This window comes from Denticeps clupeoides, chromosome 18 (genome assembly GCF_900700375.1).
Source record: "Denticeps clupeoides chromosome 18, fDenClu1.1, whole genome shotgun sequence".
Taxonomy (NCBI): domain Eukaryota; kingdom Metazoa; phylum Chordata; class Actinopteri; order Clupeiformes; family Denticipitidae; genus Denticeps; species Denticeps clupeoides.
In genome coordinates this window covers 19,353,367-19,371,205 of record NC_041724.1, presented here as the reverse complement: position 1 = coordinate 19,371,205, position 17,839 = coordinate 19,353,367, and the positions used below count along the sequence as shown (strand labels likewise).

At 47.0% G+C, this 17,839-nt stretch overlaps 4 protein-coding genes across 6 annotated transcripts in view; 2 read left to right on the top strand and 2 right to left on the bottom strand.

The window, feature by feature from the left end:
• The first annotated feature begins 159 nt into the window (after positions 1–159).
• her5 (hairy-related 5) lies at positions 160–1,022 on the top strand. Its single transcript, XM_028960950.1, has 3 exons — positions 160–195; positions 294–389; positions 470–1,022. The coding sequence occupies exons 1-3, from the start codon at positions 160–162 to the stop codon at positions 800–802; spliced, it is 465 nt and encodes a 154-aa protein (XP_028816783.1). The 3' UTR covers positions 803–1,022.
• Positions 1,023–2,704: 1,682 nt separating this feature from the next.
• pfdn6 (prefoldin subunit 6) lies at positions 2,705–3,643 on the bottom strand. Its single transcript, XM_028960604.1, has 4 exons — positions 3,472–3,643; positions 3,318–3,388; positions 3,095–3,219; positions 2,705–3,013 (listed from the first exon to the last, which is right to left on the bottom strand). The coding sequence occupies exons 1-4, from the start codon at positions 3,533–3,535 to the stop codon at positions 2,893–2,895; spliced, it is 381 nt and encodes a 126-aa protein (XP_028816437.1). The 5' UTR covers positions 3,536–3,643; the 3' UTR covers positions 2,705–2,892.
• A 302-nt stretch (positions 3,644–3,945) lies between these two features.
• Positions 3,946–17,839, top strand: part of mrpl11 (mitochondrial ribosomal protein L11) — a 17,219-nt gene continuing 3,325 nt past the window's right edge. For both annotated transcript variants that reach the window (XM_028960097.1, XM_028960098.1), the window contains exons 1-2: positions 3,946–4,057; positions 5,837–5,996. In XM_028960097.1, coding sequence (XP_028815930.1) covers positions 5,874–5,996 — 123 coding nt within the window. In that variant the 5' untranslated portion in view covers positions 3,946–4,057; positions 5,837–5,873. The remainder of the gene's footprint in view (positions 4,058–5,836; positions 5,997–17,839) is intronic.
• On the bottom strand, positions 6,946–12,734 carry tmem265 (transmembrane protein 265). 2 transcript variants are annotated; one of them, XM_028960094.1, is made up of 2 exons: positions 12,414–12,734; positions 6,946–9,902 (listed from the first exon to the last, which is right to left on the bottom strand). In XM_028960094.1, exon 2 carries the CDS (start codon positions 9,898–9,900, stop codon positions 8,986–8,988), a length of 915 nt encoding a protein of 304 aa, XP_028815927.1. In that variant the 5' UTR covers positions 9,901–9,902; positions 12,414–12,734; the 3' UTR covers positions 6,946–8,985. The 2 variants fall into 2 exon arrangements, with proteins under 2 accessions (XP_028815927.1, XP_028815928.1); XM_028960095.1 differs by lacking the exon at positions 12,414–12,734 and adding an exon at positions 9,995–11,650.

The following is a 17,839-nucleotide window of genomic DNA, read 5'->3' as shown; positions in this document are numbered from 1 at the left end:
AGCCTGTCTGGTGTCTCAATGTGAGCCCATTACAGGAAGAATCTGATGCAAGGACGTCTGTCCTGTACTTATGCAAATGAGGAGGAGGGACCCGGACGCGGCTTTATAACAGTTCCGTTGAAATGTCAGGAGTACAGAAAGCTCTCCTGCAGAGGCGTTATGCATGAACTCCCAAAAGTGAAGACCTCCAGGGGGGTAAGACTGACTGTACTGTGTCTGTACATTCACTGAAAGTCCATTATTAATCTAATCTGATTGACAATTTTTAATAAAACTGTGTTGTTTCTTTTAAGGTCTCCAAACCTGCGATGGAGAAGCGCAGGCGGGATCGTATAAATCACAGTCTGGAGGCGCTGCGGATCCTGCTGCTCCACAACACAGATAATCAGGTTGGTCTTGTTCCATCTTGAAAGATCTGCAGCTGTGGTCAACATTACCTTCCACTGATGGGACAAAACTCCGTTCACAGAAGCTCAGAAGCCCCAAAGTGGAGAAGGCTGAAATCTTAGAGAGTGTGGTGCGTTTTCTGAAGGCTGAGCGAGGAGTTGGAGAGTCGGAGATGAAGCTGGGTGGAAAGGGAGCCTGTTCATCCGAGGAGGAGTTCATGCAGCCATATCAACGCAGCCACCAGGACACCATGAGGAACTGTCTGCTGAGAATCCGACATTTTGCCAACACCAAAAGCCAGAAGCAGATCCAGTCCATGGAAAGTCGGAGTCATCCCATCACGAGCAGCATGTCTGTCGCCCCCGACCCCTGGCAGAAGTCCCCAGGCCGGGTGTGGCGGCCGTGGCCCCAGTAGAGCTCAGAATGTTTCATTGGTTGATGATGGCGAGAAGGTGATGAAGATGCCGCCCCCGTAATCACATGATTTCTTCTTCAGCACACAGGTCCACCTTCTTTCTGTATATATGTGTTTTTGTACAGTGTAGATCTTTATTTTTTCAGTTATGGTGGCTTTGACCTGTAACAACGTTCTTCTGACAAATTCTTATATTTTTCCATTTTTTATGAAAATAATTTCCCATCCATCACTCCACTACTGTGTGTTTATATTAAACATGGACGTTGGAGATGAGCTGGAATGTTTATTCAGTGTGTGAACCTGCGACATTTACATTCTGCCGCACGTCTTGCTGGTCGCGGCTGCATTGACATGCAGATCTCAACTCGAGCACAGACCTTAACAGCCACTTATTCTAACCATTCAGCTGAAAAGGCTCTCAGCCACACATATCTTCATATCTCAGCCAAAAAAAATACTATAGAAGATCAATTCAAATACACATCCATCCACCTAGAAGAAACAGAGGGGAATAATGAAGGTGAGACTATTTGATCGGGAGACTGATTGACAGATTGATTCGATTGAGATCACAATCCTTTTCAGTTGCAGGACTAATTTAAAACCTTTATCAGACGGTCCATTCAGAGCTGTAGGCATAATAAACACACAAGGTGGAGACCTTGTCCGGTGGAGACCTTGTCCACTGGAGACGTCCAGGACGCTCTGACACTGTTCACTTATGTGAGGTAGGTGGCCGACGTGATTGTCACCCAAGAACAGGACGATTGTCACCTCCTCGCCTGAATAAAGTACGGCTGGGAGACAGAAATCTTGCTGATTGATCAAATACTTATTTCATTCAGAAAAATGCATATTAATTTATAACTATTTTGAAATGCATCAATACTGGAATATTTTTCCTCGGCCCTATTGAAAATGTGCAGATCTGTGCCAGGAAACCAACTCATTTAAATGCTGGTCAAATATCCATGCAAAGTTACGCCAGACACTGGATGACTGCAGCCTGCAGCGTCTTCTGGATCTATTCAAGCCTGGATCAAGCCTGAACAGTGTATGCTGCTGTTCATTATTTACAGTAAACCACTCACCGAAGCCTTGGCAGTACCAGCCACAATAATAAAACTATTCATAAATAGGCCTACGCTCCTACATCTGAAGGTGGTGCTCATCGCGGGACCTTTTAAAAGCAGAGGCCTAAATCCTCCCAGGCTGTTCACACTTCACTCCCCAGACACACTGGTGGACTACATTAGTTTACAAAAATATGTAATATCAGCAAGTAAAATATCACAAAATATTGTTTTAGCAACATTTTCTACCCCTTTATATATACAGTACAGGCCAAAAGTTTGAACACACCTTCTCATTCAACGCGTTTTCTTTATTTTCATGACCATTTACGTTGGTAGATTCTCACTGAAGGCATCAAAACTATGAATGAACACATGTGGAGTTCTGGACTTAACAAAAAAAGGTGAAATAAATGAAAACATGTTTTATATTCTAGTTTCTTTGCTCTGATTACTGCTTTGCACACTCTTGGCATTCTCTCGATGAGCTTCAAGAGGTCGTCGCCTGAAATGCTTCTCCCAACAGTCTTGAAGGAGTTCCCAGAGGTGTTTAGCACTTGTTGGTCCAGCTCACCCCAAACCATCTGGATCGGGTTCAGGTGACTGTGGAGGTCAGGTCTCCACTTTTTGTTAAGTACAGAACTCCACATGTGTTCATTCATAGTTCTGATGCCTTCAGTGAGAATCTACCAACATAAATGGTCAAGAAAATAAAGAAAACATGTTGAATGAGAAGGTGTCCAGACTTTTGGTCCGTACATACACACACACACACATTCATTCATTAAGACGACATTTCAGACAAAGAACCCCCTGACAAAGAGAATCGCCGCCGCCACGTTACAATTTATTTATTCATTTGAATTTGAATAGAATAAACAACTCATGTAAAACGGACAACACGTGCATACACACACACACACACACACACACACACACAGAAAAAGCGTCATGTCCATGTTCTGCAGCGAGCGCAGCAACCCCATGCAGTCTGAGAGGCTGTATGCACGGTCATCAGGCTTTTCCTCCAGCGCGGCCCTGTGCTCGCTGGTACTCCTGCTGCAGGCTGGAGATGACCTCGCGGTGCTGCTCCGATTTCCGCTCCAGCTCGCTCATCACCGTGCCATGCCGCTGGCTGGATCAAATGCATGGGAACTGGGTGTTGCACGGAAAAGCGAGATCATGTGAAGGATGAATTATGGGTGAACGGACTCACATCTCGCCATTGATGTACTCTAATCTCTTCGCCACGGTCGCTTTGGCCTCATCCAGGTCCTGCTTCACCAGCACGGGTCCGATGAGCTTGTACACCGCGTTCTGCGCAGCCAACAGCTCCAGTTCCTGCACCATGAAGATCACACACAGCTCAACATGCAACAAGCATGACCAACACATATTGTAATAATGCATTTTAAAGGGGAACTCGGTTCAGGTTGAACCTCTTTGACGATGCTGTTCTCCGTCAGCTGCACCTCCAGCTTCTGCCTCGCTGAAGCGCTCTTGCTGACGTCTGGAAAGAAGAGGAAGAGGAGGAATAGGAGGAAGAAGAGGAAAAGGTGCGTTTGCGAGCCGCGCTGCGTTAAAGACGCGCACCTTTCTGCAGCAGCTGGTACTTCTCCACCTCCGACTGCAGCTTCTTCTGGATCGCCTCGGCCATGTCTGACCACACTTTTATAATATGATCTGTGTGTAAAAACCCTGCGCTGACAGAAATGTGCGCTCCCGTCCTCCTCGTCGCAGTTTCGTCGCACAGGAAGTGACGCGTTTACTCGGTGGGGGCGGAGCATTTACTGATATCACAATTATTAGCCACGTTCTTATCAAATTATCTCGTAGAGAATCAAATAATGAACTAACGGCGTGCTTAACGTGTGGGTGCAGTTGACTTGCATGACACAACTGTACACGCAATATAGGTTAATTTGGCAATGTATGGTTCATGAATGTACATCATAATTTATATTCTCAATAAAATCGAATTTATATTTATATTTAAATTGGTTTGTGTCGGGCGCGGGACGTATTCCTCCCATCCGATAAGTGTCGTTGTTCGTCACCCTTCCACAAGAGAAGAAGCTGCGCATGCGCAGTAGAAGGCAACATGGCTGCGCACATGCAGGTTTAATGCTGTGGAAGGTCCCTTCACGTACGTTATCATTTAAAAGCAGATTCCTCGCAGGTAATGAATGTTTATTGTACAAACCTACCTTTAATGTCGTCCTTCGTCTCGACATTGAATTTTTATTTGTCATTTGTCTTTTTTTATGACGTGTTCTGTTCATTAAAATTTATTCAGAGCTAATTACAAGGTGTTTTCTGGTCACCATCAGTAAAGTGATCAGTTTATTCACTCGGTTGAAGTTTTTCTTACAGAAATCAGACTATAAGAAAGTTACAAGTAAGTCTCTAAAGAGGAACATTATCGTACACAAACAATTCTGCTTAATGTAGAAAAGAACACAAGATGTGTATAACAAGGCACAATGGAATAAAACTGGGAACATGCTAAATAAATTCAGGTGGGCCGCATGTTTTCACCTGTTTTTATTCAGCAACATTTGACTTACATGTGATTTGATCCTTACAATTGTTCACACTGTAAAGGAGGTGATTACATCTTACATCTCCAGCCAACATTTACAACAGTTCCGATTGGGATCTTGGTGCAGAGCAACATTCAGAAGATGCCCACCTCTCTCAGAATAGATTCGGAATGAAGTGTAGAGTAGGCCAAGGTGGTTCTAGTCATGTTATTATTACAAAATCATGATGAGATTTACATTGTTAATGTCTGTTTTTGTCATGTGAACCTGACAAATGAACTTTGTGACTGTGCTGTTGATGAATAAGATGATGAGGGTCTGCCATCTCTTACCTTCATTCAGGCTTATGTTATGTCAAATGCTGCATGCAAGTGGACGTGTGTGAGCAGCAATCCTGCATATTTCATGTATTTTATTTTTCTAATGTCAGCTTCACCAGATATGGTAAAGGGCATAGCTAAAGAAAGCTCTTCATACAATATCATCATGGCATTTAGGTTCATGAAACTGAATGAAATATAACTTGTCTTTGTCTAACTTTACTATCTACAGTGGGCTGGAGACAATGCTAGCTGATGAGAGTGGGAATAACTTTATTTATATTCAGCAGAAACATCAGTGTTTGTACCAAATGTTCATTTTCTGAAACTGTATCAGAATTATACCTCATTATGTCTCATTCATTTAGGATTGCTGTAAATTAATATGATTTAAGATTGATTTAGCCATATTATTAGTTAGGTTTTGTTGGATAAGATTAAATAAATAATTTTGCATCCATCAGCTGGATTCAACCAACCTGTTTTTAAAAAGTAGCAGCACCTTATGCTACTGTGCCACCAACTGGCTAAAGAGGATAAAGTATTCAAATATCATTTTATCAATTTCATCATTAACCTTAATAAACATTTTGGTTTGATTTGATGGTTATCCAGCGCTTTGTGTCACACATGCACTCACGTGTCTCATGGATTTCTGAACCTGAATGTCTTGAACAATATTATTACATTTTTTTTTTTTACCTTGAATTGGCTTTTGAAAAATATACACTGAAAATATAGAGCAGAATTGCAATTGCATCTCTCCAAAATATATACACAAATCTTTTAGATTTATGCTTTCTCCCTACCTTTTGGATTGTGATGATATCTATTGGCTTTAGTACCATAGAATATTAAATGTTGTTGGACCTCCTCTAGTGACAATAAAATGAATGTGTGTTTGTAGTAGTTTGGTGTGATGTGCTGCAGGTGGGCTGGGGTAATAACAGATTCAGCAGATCATCCTCTCCTTCACCCCAGACAGATTATGGGCTGTCCTTTTTCCTTCCTTCTGTGCCACGGCGGGTCAGCCAGGGCTGTGCTGCATCTCTGTTTGATTCCTGTAAAAAAAACTGGTATTGCCTTTGTTTACAGGGAACAGCGGAATTGGACTTCTAGGGACACAGGCACAATGTCCAAGATTTCCAAAGCTGCTAAAGCAGTGAAGAAGGTGGATGCTGGGAATGTGATTCGTGCCATCGTTCGATCAGGACAGGCTGCCCCAGGTCCCCCGCTTGGCCCCGTCCTCGGTCAGGTACGGCCTCATTGCTGGTTTTGCCTTCTAATTCGTCTCCTGCCAGCCGTAACGATGATAAATAATCATGATATAGCTAGATCATAAGAGAGTGTGTGCGTGTGTAACGCTGCTGTAGGTGAACATGGAGCGTACTGTAAACTAAAATAAACTCCGCATCTGTGTTTTAGACACAGGACTCTGTTCCCCTGGTCTCCCACGTCTCTCTCCTGACGTGCAGAGAGGTGGACTGCATGCTGTCCGCCAGCAGCAAAGTGAAACAAATGAGAGTTTGAAGTGGGATGGGAGTCGTTTCTTTGTGGGAACAGTGTCTTGTTAATTTCTACGGCAAATTCCAGAAATCAGAAATTGTTCTTTTTTTTTGTATACAAATTTTGTCCACTGGGTGGTGCTGTTCAGCGTTTTCAGTGTGAGCCTACAACCTCCACTCCTGTAAAGCTGGGTACTTGAATGGCCTTTCAGGCAGACTGAGTGATGTCATTATGGTGGCCTGCTCAACATATAAAAATAAACCAGGCAGTATGGACTTGGATAGAGGACATATTGAGGCAGCACAACCACTTTACAAGTTCATTTCAGCAGGAACCTTCCACATACTGTACAGCAACAACTAATACATATTAACAAAGACAAACAAACTCCAAATCACCTCCCCCTCAAACAACGGAATCAAACAAACTCCCGCCCACCTCCCCCTCAAACAACGGAATCAAACAAACAAACAAACTCGAACCCACCTCTCCTCCCCTCCTGCTCAAACAACAGAATCAAACGAACAAAATCCCGCCCACCTCCCCTCCCCTCCTGCTCAAACAACAGAATCAAACGAACAAAATCCCGCCCACCTCCCCTCCCCTCCTGCTCAAACAACAGAATCAAACGAACAAAATCCCGCCCACCTCCCCTCCCCTCCTGCTCAAATGACGGAATCAAGAGAACAAAAGGCCGCCCACCTCCCCTTGTGCTCAGAAATGTCACCCAAAGTCAGAAACACTTTACAGAGGTCGCAGTGCCCAGGATGTACGAGGAGGTAACACAAGTTGTAAAAAAAAAAAAATCTCTCTGCACAATCAGTGGCGTGATAACATGCGACTGCTGGACTTCACAAATCACTGGATCATTACATTTACATTTGTGGCATTTATCAGACGCCCTTATCCAGAGCGACTTATAATCAGTAGTTACAGGGACAGTCCTCCTGGAGCAACTCAGGGTTAAGTGTCCTGCTCAGGGACACAATGGTAGTAAGTGGGATTCGAACCCGGGTCTTCTGGTTCATAGGCGAGTGTCTAACCCACTAGGCTACTACCACTCACATTAATGAGGACTGGCTACTGATTTTCCATGAGAGCCATACTGGTGGTAATATAGCCGAGCTGCAGAAAGGGACCCTGACATGGTCACGGGCAACTTGTCCAACATGGCCTTTGCAGTGCGGCTTGTCGATGCGCCAAATTTTAAAAGCTTTGAAATTAGCTTCACAGTGACCATCAGTCACCTGATTGCTGGGAAGGGTTAGAAGAAAAAGCAGCTTTTTCAGATGCTATGCTACAGACAGCCAGGTATTGAGCTTAAAGTGAGTTAGGGGTGGTGCATGGGAGATGTCTGGTGAAGGGGAGGGTCACTGAGCCACTTTACTCTACTCTGGTCTCATCTGAAGTCATTAGCTGTACCTAGACTGTCCTGCTCAGGCAGTTACTGATACTGCGTTACTCCAGATCACCTCTACACACACACTATTATTTACAAAAATTGCAGACGGTGTAAAGTGTTAACTCACTACGTTCAAGAATCCCTGTAGATTTTGGATGATTTGAGTTTTCCCACCCAGCTTAGTCCCATGAAGACAGGATGTGAAGGCTGCTGAATGCTGGGAAGAAGCAGAAATGAGCCTAGTGTGCAGTAAAGCTCTTTATATTCTGAACAGTATCTCGAGAGACATGGTTTTCAGTGACAGCTGGCCATGTCCCTGTGTGACTCTCAAGTACACAATTGATTGTAATAAAGCTCTGCACACCTCTAGATCTTTATAGTGAAGCTTTAAAGATCCTGGTAAAATTCAGGTGGATCACACATGGTACAATTCTATGCAGAAACTGCGCCGTTTCCGTGGTGATGGTGTCTGCTCTGTAGTACCAATGCTTGGCTGGTGCTTGAAAAGTTGAAGACAATCTGATGTAGTCGTGAAAATGTGGGCGCGGCCACTGAGGAAAACCGAGAAAAGAGCAGAGTGCCTGAAAGCGGAGCCGAGGTTGATGACCATGATTTTGGACGTGTCTTGGATCTCGTCTCCCCCCGAAGTTCCAACATGAAATGATCAGCAGCCTGGATCCTGGCTCCTTTAGGAAAAGGCACTTAGGGAAGCGGCAGCCCCAGACGAGTCCGCCTGTACACAGTCCAGCTCCACACCCGGGGGTGCGAGGTGGAGCAGGAGCACGTTTTCTACAAGGCTACCAGACAGCCTTTCCACTCGGGGTTAAATGTCTTGCTCAGGGTGGGCTTTGAACCCACTGCAGGATTTCCACCAGTAGATACTGTACTGACCCCTGTCCCCCCAGGACCAAGCAACGCTATGAATTCTGTGCAGCCATGCAACAGGATAAATCCCTGTCCCTTCTCATGGTCCCTTACCACTTCTCATGGTGACCGTGTGTGTGTTACTTTGTCATCCTGCAGATTCTCTGAAATCAGAAATCCCTACGCAAGTGAAATAAGAAGCGATGGTCAAATGTCCTAAAACAATACAACTGTAATAAATGTCCTCTGAAACTGTCATGCGGCAAATATTTTCAGCTTACAAATGTTGTTACTTCATCAGCCTGTCAGGGTGACTGGTTGAGATGCTTTTCTGTTTATTGAATTATACAAAAATATATTTCTTATTGTCACTTGCGCTTAAAAAAAAAATCCACATGCAATCAGGCAACAAAATCAAAATGCTGGAGGGACTGGGGACTGCAGCTCGGGTGCCACCGCGACGATGGCGCTGTCATGGGACATGTACACCTGGCCAAGGCTGGCGTCCACGTGCTCCGTTACCCCCGTGTTTGGGCCCCTGGTTTCCGGCGTCCTCGCGGTGACTGTCCCACACGGAGCTCAGCTTCATGGCCAGGGCCAGCATGTTCTTTCCCAGGAAGATGGCCGAGACGCGCGGGTCGCGGTACCACAGCATCCCGCCACCTCTGATGAGCAGGGTGAGGAGGTTGATGGCGACCAGGCTCAGCCACGGGTAGATGGCCTCGTGTCTCCGAGGCGCGTCTCCGAGGCCAGGCGGCTGTCTCCGAGGCCAGGCGGGTGCGCTGGTCCCCAGCTCTGCCAACGAGACGCAGGGCAGCAGCAGCAGCAGGATGTAGCAGTAGAAGAAGACCAGACCTTCTGCCCACAGGGGGACGGGACCGCTGCTGCCCGGCCCGCGCACCTCCCACAGCCCGGCCTGCAGGTCCAGGACGTCCAGCAGGTCCACCACCACCCACAGCAGCCTCGGGGGGGTGAGGTGCTCCGAGCCGGCGAGGATGAGGAAGAGCGAGGGCAGTCCGACCGACAGCAGCAGCGTCAGCGTCTTCCGGGCGAGGGGGTCGGGGGGCCGCCACTCCTGCCGGTAGTTCTCACATACAAAGAAGAGTTTAAGCTGTAGCACCGACAGGAAGAGGAACCACAGCGTGCTGGAAAAGCCGCGGCGTGACGACGACGAAGTCTCCGTCCCCACGCCGGCCAGGACGTAGCGCAGCACCAGCAGGAACGAGACGTCACCGAGCACCACTGCAGTGCTGGACCACAGACCCGGAGGAGCTGAGCCCCTGCCCCGAGCTCCCAGCATGCTCTGCTCCAGCAGATAGAGGTCCACCACCACCATCGTGCTCACGGTCACTAGGGTTACGACGCAGATCTGGGGCGAGGGCACCATGCCTGAGGAACACAGACAGAGACGGGGAACAGACACTGGAATTACAGAACTAATGTGCACTTATTCTAATCTTTCATGTCCATACATAACTCACATTGCTGGTTGAAAACGTCTACGTGAGGAATTTCACGCGTTGTGACACTGGCTACTCCATCAAGAGCGCTGCTGGAGCCAGGAAATGTACGCTTTATTTGATGTTATTATTAATAGCGTATTTGCCTTATGCTCTATGACATTTATTTGGTTAGTTATGTGTCCTTGGTGGTGTGGAATTGTGACACCAGCAGAAAGTGCAGCCTTACAACAGACGAGAAGGACCAATGCGAGTGGTCTGTTGCATTTGGCTGATAAACATGATAGAATGACTGCAGCTGACACTTCCTTCACCGTAGATGATGATGTGCCCAAGGAATGTGTTTCCAACGTGCGATCATGATGTTCATCAAAATCATCCTCTCAAAATACAACTAGAAAGTGAACAAGTCAAACTTGCAGTCAAGGCTGGGATGCTTAAAGGGGAAGAACAGCTTCACCATCATCTCAGCATGAACATTATGAACATGGAGGATGTGAGGAGTTTTCATACAACGTGAAGCAGCCTTGGACCGTACCCATGTGGAGCAGAATGCAGACATGGTACAACTGCAAACTCGAACCTCTGACACCAGAAGCATCTGTACACAGGAAAACATCATCATCATCATCACACCAGGTTCATTACGCTCCCTTGGACACAACGTATGCTGCACCTGCACTCAAGTTGCCTAAAGGGCGTCTCTGGACCCCTCCTGGTACACAACGTCACCTTGGTCAGAGGCTGGACATGGAGCTGTGGGCACGTCCGTCAATATGGCGGACATCATGGAGAATCCAACCAAACTTCCAGAAGCTGTCATTCAGCAACAACGACAATGTAGTTGGCCGTCAGTCTCTATGCCTGTCTTTAAAGAAGTCCCCCTGGAGCACCATGGCAAGTTCTCATCACTCGCCAATATGGTAAAGAAACAAGTCAGAGTAACAGCCAGAGATTTGAAGGCATCGTTTGAAGGAACTGGCGAACATCTATGAAACATCTGGAGTTTACAGCATGTAAAATGTGTCTGGTAGGAACCGTGAAGAGAACATTGCTGTACGCCTGAAGACAGGCCACACTGACACTCCACAGCGCTTCTGGATAAATGTTTAGTGGACTGATGAGATGATGCGCAGGTCTGATCCAGCTTCCAGAGGTTCAGCCAGTTATTAATTCAATCATTTTCCACGCTAACAATATGAAGTGTGTATAGTTCTCAATAAGGACATGAAAAGATCTTATCACATTTTATACCTGTATAGCTACACCCACAGCCATCCAGAGTTGTACATTTTGGGCCATGGTGGTCTACTTCTAATCAGAAGTATGCCGGTTCGAAAGGCCGAGGTGCCACTGAGCAAAGCAGCGCCCTGACGGAGTCTCGCTTTATTCCTCAAGTTGCTGCAAATTCAGCCATTTTTACTTTATGGTGAAATCCTGGAGGGACTTCTGGTTTTTTATTTCGGTGCAGTTTCCTGTGATGAATGTGGGCCGTCCTGTCCTCACCTCATTTATTATTAACTAATTGTATCAGGGCGCCACCAGCCACACCCTGTCAACCCTGATTATGTCTGCTAATACACACACACACACACACACACACACCTACCAGACCATTTACCATTACACAGCTCAGCTCTCATTCATTCTGCTTGGGTGCAGAAATCATTTTTCTGATTATTTCTGTTTTCATCAAGGCCAGGGTAAATTTTACTGTGTGTGTGTGTGTGTGTGTGTGTGTTATTTTGAGCATGTGAACCTATGAAACCTTGTTATTGATCCCCAGCCTGCTTTTGTGCAATTGTGTGCTTCAGTGGAGCTGTCTGTCATGCAGATGGACTGAATTAAAGTGACATCTGAATCTGTGGGGACTTTGTGGGCCATTAGGAACGGGGTGATAAAACCTGACCAGGTTTCACTTCTATGCATCAAAATGATTGAACTTGTTGGGGCAGAATGGTCTTAATTACATACATTAATAGTGGTGGAAGAGCTGAAGGCGACGTGTCTGGTGATCATCATAAGACCCTCTCATTCTGCCAGATGAAGGCTTTTAAAATGAAACCTAGTGCACGCTCTCACACATTTCCCCGTCACTAAAGTATTTTACCGCAATGGAATTCAGGAAATTACATCCCATTTTGTGTGTGTGTGTGTGTGTGTAAAAAGCACAACAGATGCTATTGTGCTCCGTCACAAAACTAAACACTCCTGTTTGCAGTGTGTGTGTGTGTGTGTGTGTATGTGTGTGTGTGTGTGTGTGTGGTGCATGTCATGCAGCTTGTGTGTGTCGGGCAGCAACAGGTGTCGGTCTGGGATCCGGAAGAGCGTATCTATGTCCTACAGAGATCATACTGAGAATACAGAGAGAGAGAGTGTGTGTGGTTTGTGTGTATGTGGTGTTTGTGTGTATGTGGTGTTGGGTGTGTGTGCGGGTTACCCAGCGTGCTCCGCTCCGCACGGCGGGAAGTCCAGCTGCACGTGTTCTCCTGTCCGTCTCACGTCTCGGCGTTTCCGCGGCGACGCGTCGTCAACATGTCGCAGTTGCACAACACGATCGACGCGGCGACAGCGACACCAGCCGCGGACCGTCAACCGGAATCCGCCGAGTCATGACGGTTCAGTCGCCGAGACTCCGGTCCGAGCGGCGACGAGGCGGCTGGCGGCGGGAGCGCGCTTCTCGCTTCATTAGTAGGCAGGTTACGCGCCGGGCTCCGCCCCCTCTTCTCTCTCCTCCCTCCCTCCCTCCGTTTACTCCACATTTTACTCCGTCAGTGGACGTTCCAGATGTTCCCACCTCCTCTTCTCTCTCCTCCCTCCCTCCGTTTACTCCACATTTTACTCCGTCAGTGGACGTTCCAGATGTTCCCACCTCCTCTTCTCTCTCCTCCCTCCCTCCCTCCGTTTACTCCACATTTTACTCCGTCAGTGGACGTTCCAGATGTTCCCACCTCCTCTTCTCTCTCCTCCCTCCCTCCGTTTACTCCACATTTTACTCCATCTGTGGACGTTCCAGATGTTCCCACCTCCTCTTCTCTCCTCCCACCTCCTCTTCTCTCTCCTCCCTCCCTCCGTTTACTCCACATTTTACTCCGTCTGTGGACGTTCCAGATGTTCCCACCTCCTCTTCTCTCCTCCCACCTCCTCTTCTCTCTCCTCCCTCCCTCCGTTTACTCCACATTTTACTCCATCTGTGGACGTTCCAGATGTTCCCACCTCCTCTTCTCTCCTCCCACCTCCTCTCTCCTCCCTCCCTCCGTTTACTCCACATTTTACTCCATCTGTGGACGTTCCAGATGTTCCCACCTCCTCTTCTCTCTCCTCCCTCCCTCCCTCTGTTTACTCCACATTTTACTCCGTCAGTGGACGTTCCAGATGTTCCCACCTCCTCTTCTCTCTCCTCCCTCCCTCACTTTACTCCACATTTTACACCATCTCTGGATGTTCCAGATGTTCCCTCCTCTTCTTCTCTCCATTCAGACCTGTCCAGAAGACCACTGCTCCTCTCTGTTTAATTTAAACAGATCCTTGCTTCTAGCCTTTTGATATTTTTGACCGTTCCTGCTATGTCTCATCAAAATCTACATCCCTCCAGAGCCACACTCCTTCCACAGTCTCCTGTCCTCCAGGGGGACATTACAGACCATCTCAGTCCGTTTCTCTGCGGCTAGACTCACCTTTTAAGCCTTCTTTCGAGTTCTTTTTATTAAAATAAGTATGTGTGTGAAGGCTGCTGTAGCTGTAATGCTCGTGAAGTGGGACGTGTCCAGCCTGTCCCCCAGGCAGAGACAAACCATGACGGAACCATCACAGCATCTTGTATTTCAGCTGTTTTTACATTGTATGGTAGTAGGTCCTGTATCACGTTATATCGTGATGTATCGTGACACCCCTAATTTCTTTTAAAAATGTAACATTTAATAAAGCAAATTTATAACATGCGAAACACTTTAAACAATCACTGGTTTTTAACTATTCATAACATTACAAAAATGTAGAAAAATTATCATTATATTTTTCACACACAGTCATACACGGTATGATATGCAGTGAAATGCTTTGGCGACTGTACAGACCACAGTATTACAAATATTGCACATATACAATGATTATCAATATGCAAATATTGCAAACATATTGTTCCTCTGGCACCAGTTCTCCAGATTTCCAACCTCCTCCAGGTAGTCGTTTTCAGAGATCAGGCCCACCACGACGGTGTCGTCAGCAAACTAGATGTTGACCAGCTGTTTTTCTCCCCACTGAAGTATTGATCATTAATATCGGTATCAAATTTGAAATTTCCTTATCGTGACTGGTGTGGGTCCATTCTACTAATGACGTGGTTGCGAAGGGACTCTGTCAGGTCGCTGTTCTTCAGCTGGAACCAGGGCTTTAGTCAAGGTGAAGGGAATGATGAACAGTTCCAAATAGCTGCCAAAACCTTCTCATGTCCGCTAGGAAGCTGAAGATGATGAATTTCACCTTTCAGCACAGCTGTGATCCCAGGCACACTTCCAAATGGACGAAAGAACAGCTTCGCCAGGAGAAGATGAATGTCAGGCCTGCAGCAGGCATGGAGGATCACAAACGTCACTGAAATAATCGTACTTGTTAAAAGCTGGATAAAAATACACAAGTAGTGGCGTCTCGGCTCAGACTTTCGCATGTCCTCGTCCCCATGTTGGCGCAGGTTTCTTCCCACCATCCAAAACCATGCACACTTGGTGGACTGGCAAGTGAGTGTCCCAGTATGGGCTCAGGGGACAAGGCCTGCAGCACCTCCTCCTATATTCTGTACTTTGGTGGAGCCCATCAGCGTGTTTCCGCGGCGAGCAGCGTTTCAGGCACTCTGTCCATCCTGCCGAGATCCCAGCCAAGTGGGAGCAGTGGGGTGAGGGCGGGGGCACAGCCATGTTTTATTAATGCTGCCGCCACTGACCGTTTCTGTTTGATTGCGCCACATTTGCATACAGATGACCACACTTAGCCTGCAGTCGAACTTTTCTCCCTTCTTCCTTCCACTCGTCTTTATACCGGTATCTGCAGGAACGTGCCGGACCAGACCGCCCTCGGGTCATTCATTAGACTGTTTCACAGCGTGGACCTTCTACTCCAGCACCATGTCCCTCACCCGTGTGCCAGGGCCGGGGTTTCCTGCCTCCTACCCCCCAGGTTACTTTAGTTGGGCGTTAGTACTGGGCTGTTTAACGCCCATCGCTGCGTACGGCCCGGCCCGGTGCTGTGCTGTGTTGCGCACCTTCGGTCGGCTGCAACCTTTTCCTGATATCCGGCGTGCCGACGTGGCCCCGGAAGTCCCCAGAGATGGGGGAGGAGGCGGGCCAAACAGATACACATCCAGCACGTTTAGAAAGCCAGAAGGAGTAAATGGTGCTGGATGGAGCAGGTGGGGCAGGAGCTCCAGTGACCAGGAGAATGGAACTGGCGGGAGGAAGTTCTGTCATGACACGAATTAGACCCCAGTCATGAAGCAGCGCAACATCCCTCACGTCAGAGCGGTAAATCTTGCTGGCTTCGGGTCGCGCTGGTGCGTTTTATTAAAGTGTTCAATTAGAAAAATTGTCCTTCATTTACTGTCGCTCATCCACTCATCACTTGATGTAGGAAATTAGAGGAGAATTTTAAAAGTAAACTATATTTCTATCTTACTTTATCTAATAGCCAATTATTTAGAAACGACTTGCGTGTTGTGGTGTCTGCTGATCAGATCCTAGTTTCCTGCCGCCTACTGAATTCCCTGGTGAGCATACCCATGGACCCCGCTTAACGATGATCAGGGTTATATACAATCTTCATAAATATCTGGGCCCAGGGGCCAACAACGTATGTGTTAAAAGTGGGTTGCACCCCGCCTCTGCTTACACACCACCATTATTGGTGGCAGCTGTGGCCTAGCGGTTAAGGAAGCGGCCCCGTAATCAGAAGGTTGCCGGTTCGAATCCCGATCCGCCAAGGTGCCACTGAGGTGCCACTGAGCAAAGCACCGTCCCCACACACTGCTCCCCGGGCGCCTGTCATGGTGCCCACTGCTCACTCAGGGTGATGGGTTAAATGCAGAGGAAAAATTTCACTGTGTGCACCATGTGCTGTGCTGCTGTGTATCACATGTGACAATCACTTCACTTTCACTTATTAGACCTTTACCACCATTAAAAAACAGGTCCTTAAACCAAGAGCTGAGAAAAACATGGCTTAATATTTCCTCGCTGTAGGAATGTTTGAAAGCGTTTCGCCTCCTTCCATCTCGGATCTGAATATAAAGCGGTTCAAATGATGAATGTAGGTCTGGATTTTCTGTCTCTGTGCAGATTAGATGACGCCGCTTTCATGCTTTATTTGTTTATCCTTCTGGTCCTGTTGGTGGTATGGATCTTCATGACAGGCACACTTTGATCTGGCGATCTTTACCTCAGTCAGATGGTGTTCCTGATCCATCAGCCATTTCTCAACTCGCCAAATACGTGAGTGTCTTGGTTTCTAAACTGCCAATTTATACGGAGTCGCTGTGCGACGTGCCCGATCCTTATCGCTGAAACTCTGATGCTCATTGAAGTGGGGAAATTGCTCCTTCTAACACATCAAAGAGCCGCAGCCTTGAGTTTCATTTCACTTATCAGTGGGCTTCGCTTCTTTCAGCCTTTCATGCTTGTACAATCCTTCAGAAAGCAGCACCAATTATCAGCCTTCGCTGTGTGATGGGTCATGGCCTCTAGGGTCCTCTGAAGGCCTCCTGTTTCACATCCCTTCATTCCTTTGCTATTTTTGTATTGATTTATCTGATTAATTTTATAGTACTGAACACCCACATGTGCGTCTGGGTCGTTTGCCTCAACAGCAGCATTAATTAACAGATTTTATATGAACTTCAGATTTATCTCCTGTTAATAACCTGGCGGCTTGCTCTCAACGTGCAATAATTAAAGATGTTCCCACAATTCTGTCCATGTTGACTCGGCAGCGTGATCATGAGACAGCTCCTCTGCATTGCTGGTACAGATGGCTCAGATGATTGACAGCCTCCACAGAGACTGTAAATGTATCCGTCTGCTTTAATAGAAGCCTTACAGAGTAGATCCCCCAAAACTAGACCCTTTCTGGTCCAACACATCTCACCATATTCATTGGGGGAAATCATTATTTGATCCCATAGTTTGCCCACTAACAAAGTCTATATTTCCAATAGTAGGTTTATTTGATCAGGGAGAGACAGAACAGTAACACAAAAATAAAAAAGAATGCATTTAAGAAGTTATTTGATCCCCTATCAGTCAGCAAGGTTTCTGTCCCCCAGTAAGGAGCTGACATTCGGAGCTTCTCAACTTGTTACCAGCGTAAAAGACACTTGTCCAGGCAGCTGGGTGAGAACACATTTATTCACAAATGGAAGAACCATAAAATAACAGCCAATCTCCCTCAGTCTGGAGCTCCATGCAAGATCTCCACCTCGTGCAGATTCAGTGTGGAACCAGGAACCAGGCAGCGGGATCATAGTTGGTAAAACTCTACATCACGAAGGACTGAAATCTCAGCTCGTCACGCATCGTACGTCTTCGTAGCCCATCACCTGGCACGGGGCGTGGTCCTCACAAACCACCGAAGGCAAAGAACCCGAGTAGAAATGGAGAAACCCGAAACCAAGATGCACGCACCAGCTGCTGCTATGCAGCGAACGCACCCCACCAACCGACCTCACACACACACACACCACTCACACACACACACACACACCACTCACACACACACACCCCACACACTCACACCACTCCCACACACACACACACACACACACACACACACACACCACACACACCCCCCCCCACACACACCCACACACACCACCCACACACC